This window comes from Amblyomma americanum, chromosome 4 (genome assembly GCF_052857255.1).
Source record: "Amblyomma americanum isolate KBUSLIRL-KWMA chromosome 4, ASM5285725v1, whole genome shotgun sequence".
Classification (NCBI taxonomy): Eukaryota; Metazoa; Arthropoda; class Arachnida; order Ixodida; family Ixodidae; genus Amblyomma; species Amblyomma americanum.
The window spans coordinates 214,346,771-214,355,086 of NC_135500.1; the positions used below are offsets into that span (position 1 = coordinate 214,346,771).

At 46.9% G+C, this 8,316-nt stretch overlaps 1 protein-coding gene across 4 annotated transcripts in view; it reads right to left on the reverse strand.

Annotated features, from left to right (window-relative positions):
* Positions 1-7,858, reverse strand: part of LOC144129295 (glutamate receptor 1-like) — a 191,844-nt gene extending 183,986 nt beyond the window's left edge. For 3 of the 4 annotated variants that reach the window (XM_077663322.1, XM_077663319.1, XM_077663321.1), the window contains exon 1: positions 6,983-7,853. In XM_077663322.1, the coding sequence (XP_077519448.1) occupies positions 6,983-7,067 (85 nt within the window). In that variant the 5' untranslated portion in view covers positions 7,068-7,853. Of the gene's footprint in view, positions 1-6,982 lie in introns of all 4 variants that reach the window. The other variant, XM_077663320.1, reaches the window with a different exon arrangement.
* Between the last annotated feature and the right edge of the window lie 458 nt (positions 7,859-8,316).

The window sequence follows — 8,316 nt, forward strand, 5'->3', positions numbered from 1 at the left end:
TCTGTCTCGGGGAAAATGTGCCGAGTATGCACACGCCTGCTTTGGGGCTCCACTCGAGGCTTCGGAACTTCCGCCTGCTGCTACTTTTCTGTTGCTTTTAGTCCAATGAAAGCGACCGCTTGCAGAGGGCGCATCGTCTCTACTTGTCGCCATGGTGCGACGCCGCAGTACCATCTGCCCAGGGTGACCCCACTTGCTTAGTTAGCAAGGTTTCTCCTCTACAACTTGGAGTTGGTAGGGTTCTCGTTAAACGTTGAGATGCCCTTATGGACCTCAATTCTTTTACTCCAGTGGCCAGCAGTGCAAAGTGCGTTTGGTACGCCGTTAAGTTTGGTAGAGGTTTAGTCATGGGTCGCACTGTAGTCAGGTGTCCTTCATTCCAATGCTTTGTGAAAGTGATGCAAGCGTTTCTGTAAGCCAGAATAAAAGGTGGCAACCACGTGACAAGTTCGTGTGGGCCTACACTTTCGAGCTTTTTTATTTCTAACAGAAGCTAGCAGCACAACAGATCAGCATAAGGAGTGACTGGATGTTACCGCACTTATCCAAAGCACTCTCAATTTCATACGATCAGTATAAAAATTAGGTGACGTGATGTAACACGCAGCTGAAAATTTGCTTATTATTTAGTAATTTTCTTTAATAAACAGTTAACTCTGGCTTTCTGCCTGGCCAGTGGAAAATAGCTGACGTAGTCCTGATTCACAAATGTGATTCAATAAAAAAATGTCGCGAAAAACAGGCCTACCTCCCTTATTCTTACCTATTGTAGAATAATGGGACACATCTTTGACATTGCTGTGAAAAAACACCTTGGGTGCAATAAATTGTTACCGACTCCCAACATGGTTTTAAGCCAGGCCACTCATGCGTAACACAATTAGCTGAACTCAGTCATTACATCTTTCTGCTTTCCTCCTTTTCCTTACGGCGCGGCTCAGGTGTCCACTGAAATATGTGAGACAGTAGCTGCGTCACTTCCCTTCGCCAAAACCAATTTTTTCACCCGTGTGCAGATAGGCTGGGTTTCTTGGGTTTTAAAAAAGGCCTTCGCCATTATTCCTCATGTCTCGTTGCATTACGAGCAGTCCTTTCTTGGTATAGCCAACGAAATGTTTCAGTGGATTAAAAATTATCTTGAACGGCACAAGCTCTTCTAAACGAGCAACGAGCCTTCGCCAGCGGCTGCTTTTCAGACATGGCAAGAGTGAGTTCTAGCTTTCAGCATGGGTCTGAACATATGACTATTGCATTGTGGGAAAGATTACTTGCCAGATACAGTTGTAAACGGATTACTGCGCTTCCTACAGTTAGATAAAAGCCCCAAGTTTCACATTTAGGCTCCAGCTGAACTCAGACCGCATTTAGTGCTGGTGCAAAATATGGAAAACGGTGTTGAATGCTGGAACATGCTACCATGTTTCCTTAGCGTGCAGGCACACTCCTAATGTGTCTGAGTAGCCCTTATCTCAAACTACAGATTATTTAGGTGTTTATTTTTCTGCTTACCTCTCCTGGACAAAGCATGTAAAATATTAATTCAAAAGTACTTAAAATATGTTAAGCTTTTGAAAACGGAACTGCAGGATTGCTCTCCAGAAAGTTAAGGTACCTTTATATTTCGCTCACATGAGACCAGTTGTGATAGAAAGAGGGTGGACAGATGGTTTCTGATAAACACAAAGCGCACAAGGGAGGGAAAGCCTCAGGGTGGTTGCCCCTGAGGCAAGCAGCATGAGGCTTTCCCTTCCTTGTTCGCTTTGTGACAAACCAATTACGGATATGCCTGCGCAATTTGGGCAATCATGTCGGTACGGAATATATATGCTGGAGCGCCTACATGCAGAAGATGAGGTCCTTAGCAGTTTACGAGCAAGCAAGATATTCAACATTCTGGATCTCTTACAGGCGCCTCAGCAGCAGCAACTCCAGGGATGGCCGAGATACCGGGGTCTCAGTACTGACACGACCCATTTTACTATGCTGGAGAGCGTTGAGAATCGTGGTTTGTGACAAACAACTATTTTTCCGGACATCCTGCCATCCGTATTGAAAATTAAAATTAAAAATTGGTTTTTGAGAGAAGAAACGGCGGAGTAGTTGTCTCACATGTCTCGGCAGACACCCGAACCGCGCCGTAATTGAAGGGAGGAAGGTAGGAATGAAAGAAGAAAGAGAGAAAGAGGTACCGAAATGAAGGACTCCGGCATAATTTCGACCACCTGGGGATCTTTAATGTGCACTGACATCGGAGAACACACGGGCGCCTTTTGCGTTTCGCCTGCATCGAAACGCGGCCGCGGCAGTCGTGTTCGTACCCGAGTACTCCGGCTCAGTAGACGAGTGCCTTAACCACTGAGCCACCGCGGTGGGTGCACTGTTAGCTCATGTGGTCCCCCCCCCCCCCTCCCTTCATTTCACGGCTTACATCCCCGGCTCTGCAAGAATTGTAAATATATAAACACTGCAAGGTACAGAGCAAGAGAAACTATTATGTCTCATCCTGAAGTCCACAAAAAAATAAGACACCTCAGTTTAATGCGCTGTGCTTAGGTGAAATTAGTGCTGTCAAGTCAGCAGCATGCAAATCTGTTCAACCATGAATCACCGTAGTAAAACTTTCGAGTGCACTGCTGCCCTTCCATGTGTTTTTGGCATTATCTCACCAGCTGAGAGCCACAACACTAGCACTGAACAAACCAAGCTTTCCTTGGTTCTCTCCCACTTCCTGTTCACCAACACTGTGAGCACATTTGTTCGTCCGTTTCTAAAATAAGCAGCAAATAAAGTCCCGCAACAAGGCTAATTTATTTTTAATTTTTGCATACGATTCAGAAAACCATCTCCACGCAAATTTGTTTCCGTGTGTATGTGTGTGTGCGCGCGCAGCGCAGCGTACCAAGCGTTCCAGTGGGAAAAAATGACATAATTTCTGCCTAAATTTTACAAACGTTGAAAAGCAGAACTGCGTGAACATTGACTTGTATTATCTTATAATGCTGTTTTTCGTGTAGTAAATTGTAAGGTTCTAACCTAGCTAAACCGAGTAGGATGAGCGAGAGCAATAGAGGCAACACCGCCTCATAGGCAGCCGCATAAACAGACACGACACTAGCAGCTCGCATCCATCGCCGCGGCGCGGTTGCTCGCATGATTCCGACGCCAGTGGCTGTTGCGCGTCGGTAGCGGGGACAGGCACGGAAACGGACGGTGTGTGCTCGGCATGGTGAGCAAGTAGCGGGCAAGCGGTGGCGCGAGGAGCATAAACGATGTTGTGGGATGGCGGCACCGTCGGCAGTGATGGCACAAACGCATGAACATGGCTAGATCTTGCTCGGGGTTTACCCATCGGAGTAATGCCTCCACGCTTATAAAATATTATCGCACTGGGGGCTCACGCTATGGTGCGCAGAATGTTGAGCACAGCTCATCTGCTGTCACTGAATATTCAAGCGCCGTGACACACACGATGGTGTTTACTGTTGTTGTGACGGAACAGCCCACAACAGACACGAACAATGAAAACAACACGACGACAAAGGTCTGCCATTCTGACCGACCAGACAAAGGGAGACGAAACATCACTGACATGTAATCTTTATTCTCAGCAGGATATTTATAATGCCGCAGAATTACATAGAAGCATGCATACCGACCAGGCCATCGACCATCGATCGGCGTCGTATCTGCCTAGTGTGACCTGACCGCAACTACACCGAAGGAAACCGACCCTTAGCGCTTTCGCGTCAGCACTCACTCATATATGAGGGAGCTACTTGGATCGCCCACGAAACTAGAGGGGACAAGAGACCTCGTTTTCGAGCATTGCAGCAACGATAGCAGACGACGCTGCTCCGTGTGTGTCCTTATGACGTCACACGAGCATTTTATATGGCGGTCGCGGCCAGAGGGAGGAGTTTCGCGGCTTAAATTTCGACACGTTTTCTGGAATATACAATGCGTCCAGGACACTCAAATTTTAGAAATGGAATCATGGCTTTTCTTTATTATTTACTAGAGTACAAAACAGCAATACGTAGACCAACCATGTCTGGCCCGTTTAAGAAATAAAAGAAGTGTAACATAAGCTAGCAAACATGATGAGTGACATGGGTTTCGTCTAGAAACAGGATCGTAACTGTGGAGTAACAGGAACAACTGGACGACTGATTGATAATAGCTATATATAAAAAGTACTCTTAAGCGCTCTCAAGTGCACTCCTGCTCTGAGCGCCTGGCGATCTCGTGGTTTCGCTGCGGCCATGGTTGTCTCGACGGATGTCAATATGGTCGCCATCGAGAGCCACGGTGCTCACCGCCACAGGTCAATCGTTTTTAAATGTGCGAACTTTTAAGAGTGAGGCATCCTCACGTGCAACTGGACCACCTCAGCAAGGGTGTTCTTTTAGCCGAAATAACATGCGACAGCCTGTGTTAGTCACTTCCCCGCAATGAAAAGCGATGACAAACAGGTCCAGTAAGAAAACATCCGGTCCTCAGTGCATTGGCTGAGCTTATGAATGCCTAAGTTTCAGCGCAAATCGGGGCCGCGAATACCTGTGCAGAAGTGCGAAAGACGTGACGCCGAATGAACAGGTAATAATACTAGCGAACGAATGGAATTGAATTTTTGACAATTGTAAAGGAAGCAGATATAATGTCATCGGGCTCCAGTGCTTTTGATGAGAGCTAACTGTAAAAACTATTTTTCATATTGAAACTAATATATTCTGCCCTGCTGCATTCAGACGCATTAGGATTAAAACTTGTTTCTTCTTTCAATACAAAAAGAATCACATTCTCGGCTTAACAAAACTTAAAGGATTATTTTTGAACTACAGGTCACCGCGCCAGTTTTTGAAAAGTTTTGTACAAAGAAGGTACTGGAGATATATAACGACGACCAAGTGAATAGATGTTCTGCGTTTATCTCAAATAATAGAAATGGATATTTAAATAAAGGCTTATATCTACTACTCTGGGAATAATCCTTCAACGCCGTCAGACGCTGGAAAGATAATCTACAGCTTTCGAGATGCCACCTGAAGCGATAATTCGAGCACAGAACCGTAGGAATGCAACGTTTCTGGTTCATAAACTCTATTATTGTGGAGCTATCACTGTACTCAATACCGGGTAATTTGAAAAGCATTGTGCAGTGTAACACAATAGGAGGCTTAGGAAAGTTCCACACGATATTGAGTCAGAACGAGACAATATTTACAACGAAAATCTGTCTCAGCCTCAGCAGACTGGTGTAGAATGCGTGGAACTGTACTGAGGCAGACATCAGTTAGAAGTGTTCTCTTTACTGCGCATTATTATTTCACCATTCGGCCATGCAAATCACTCCTCATTGATTGGGGGCGTATTGACTCTACTTTTTTTTCTTATAGAAAATTGGTACAATGCGAAATGCGTGGTTTGAAAGCGGTCTTTAATTTGGTAACGCAAATGTGCCTTTTATGGCAAGCCTTGAGTGATTGTTAGAAAGAAATAAACAAGATGCCAAAATGTTTCTTTATCGACAGTTACGCATGCATGCCTATAAGTGCGTTTCCTTTCATTCACGAGTCATGCCGTTTGCTCCCCTGCAATAATTTTATGTTTTCACGTAGCCAGTTAAAATAAATCAGTCCCTGTCTACGTCATCCAGCTCCACAGTGATCCTATCTCTCTCAGCTTGCAAGACAAATGTTGAAATAAAGAATAGAAACTCTCAACTTGCTGGATGTACAGACATGAAATATAATTACCCCTCATTTACATGCGCAATCAGTTCTCATTGAAATGTATATATTAGTTCGAATAGCCGCTGTTGTGCGTGGCCTACGAAAAAAAAAACTGGAACTCTTAAAAAAAAAGCTTTTTTTTTTTACAACGCAGACGGTAATTTTACTATTAACGCCAACCTCTTCGCTCAAGTACTTCTATCTGCGACAGTTAGCGTTCATTATTAGAACTCGCTCAGATAAAAAAGTGTGCGTTGTATTGATGTCAACTAATCTATTCAAAATGGCACTTGTTGTTGCAGCATGTCGGCGACAGAAAGAAAAATAATTGCATATTTGGTTAACAAAGCGAGATTATGACCTTCACGCGCTTGTGAGAAAGGCCTAGTAAGCGTTTCTACGTTTTCGCTCTTCCACTACTATGAAAAGCAATGTGCGCTTCCAATATTCATGCTCCCAGTGTCTTAAGGTAAAGGCTGCGCTTTTGTGCAGTTTGCACTGAAGAAACCTGAGATGCGCAGTCGAGGGCAAAATCAGAAATCTGGTCAATTTTGCTGCCCAAATTCAGCCCCAAGAAAGTAAAGCTTTGTCTCGTGTCACTGTCGTCACTGGCAAGTCCAGGCGAGGCATTCTTAAAGCTGCTTATAGCACGGATAATAATATTGATATCAAATGATACATTATTTCTTCCCGCTGCATTCAGTAAAGACTCGACTGAAGGGTGCGTCAACCACAGCCTTGTTCATAGCTCTTTTCTTTTTTTTTGTTTTAGAGAATAAAAAGGCCAAATAGCCATGTAATCTAACCAACGTGTTTCATACAAGTGATCGAAGATCATAAAAAAGGAAAGAACATTAGATTTGGAACGTATTTCTAGACGATGACAAGACGGGCGAGTTGGTGACACATACTTATGCGAAAATAGCGCGAAAGACGAGGACAACAAGGAAAGAAAAGAACAGGACCAGCACTATTTTTTAGCGCTGGTCCTGTTGTTTTCTTTCCTTGTTGCCCTCGTCTTTCGCGCTAGTTTCGCATAAGAACGTATTTCTCTTTTCCATAGTAGAACTAACTGCTGGCGTAAAAGCATTCTCACTTCATGTCTAAAAATGTTAATAAGAAAAATATAAAATAAAAGCTGTCATTTCCGACCAGTGTTTTCAATAAAAAAAAAACGCAAAGTGCTGTGCATACATCTGCAATGCGTTGGCATATGCCCGAGCCTGAGGCACGCATAGATATTAAAATACCTAGTGGGAGTTTGTCAGGACCAGCCCATCCGAGCCCGGTGGAGCCCCAGAGCAAGGTGGCAGCGATGAGAATCCACGATCCCATGTCCCTCTCCGGGGCAGAGCTCCTAGCAGGCTTTGCCAATGTCCAGGCCAGTGCAGGCAGGGCAGCTGGGTGCAGGCGGCCACTCCAGACCTCCGCCACGGGTAGTCTTGCCAGTGGGCACCAGCGCCCTGGACCAAAGTGTGGACGAGTTTGCCGAGGAGCCTCTTTCCATGTCCGTGTTGTCTTTGGAAAAATCCGTATGCCTTTAGGAAGCCACTCTGTGGGGCATATCCCGCATCTTGGGGCGCGATGAAGATTTTGCCAGAGGCGACGAGGATCTTTTCATTAACAGAATTCAAAAAAGAAAAATACGGCGACTTTCTTCGCTAGTCAGGGTAGCCGGGTCTCATCGCGGTCATCCTTGGCGCCGGTGGGTCCGGACGTTTCGGCTTTCTTTCCTTCCCGCTCTGTCGGACTTCTATGCGAACCACTTCGTGAGCTACGCTCTCGCAACGCTGAGACCGAGTCGTTCGTCCGCGCAGTGAAACTTTAGGGAAGTGGCCAATTTTTCTACGACGTGCTGAAGGCTTCCGTCACCGACGAAGAGGCGTGCTGCTGTCGCAGGCAAGCGGGGCGGGCTTTTCTTTGCGCCGTTGGAGAAGAGCGCGTCGCGCTGGCGCGGCGTGCGCCTGCCCAGCAGGTCCGCGTGCTTTGATGCGGGTTTCTCGGGCGGCGCTCCGAGCGGCGGCGGCGGAAGCCGCCGCTTAGGCACGGCCGTCGCTGCGCATGCGTGGAAGAGGAGGCGCCCGCGAGCGCGAGCGCGCAAGCCGCCTTTGGCGCGGGGTTGAGGCAGCGGCGGAGCAGCAGCCGCCGCCGGCACTTTTGGCGGCGCGCGCTCTCTGGCGGAGCGGTGCGCGGCGGGCTTCGGCGGCGTCAGATCAGGGGGAAGAAGCAACACATTGCTGTTTACAAAAGGGGCCCGCGGCCACACGTACTTCTTCTGCTGCAGCCGCTCTCTGTGCCTGAACACGCAGAAATAATCGCGGCTAAGCACGTCGACAAGCTGCCGTCCAGTTCTCGCGGGACGGGGATGCAGCTGGCCGATAGGACGCCCCTGGCATTTTTCCGCTATAGCTTTCTCTGTCTTTCATCCTCACCTCCGTGTCTTGTTTCTTGTTTTTATTTTTGCTTTCATCCGCTTCCAGACACCGCGGAAAGCGAAGCTCTGTTGCGCGCTCCATATCGGAAAGCAGCTTGTTGACGGTCTCAGGCTACGTGCGTGCGCCGGCAGCGCTGTTTTGTTGTTCGC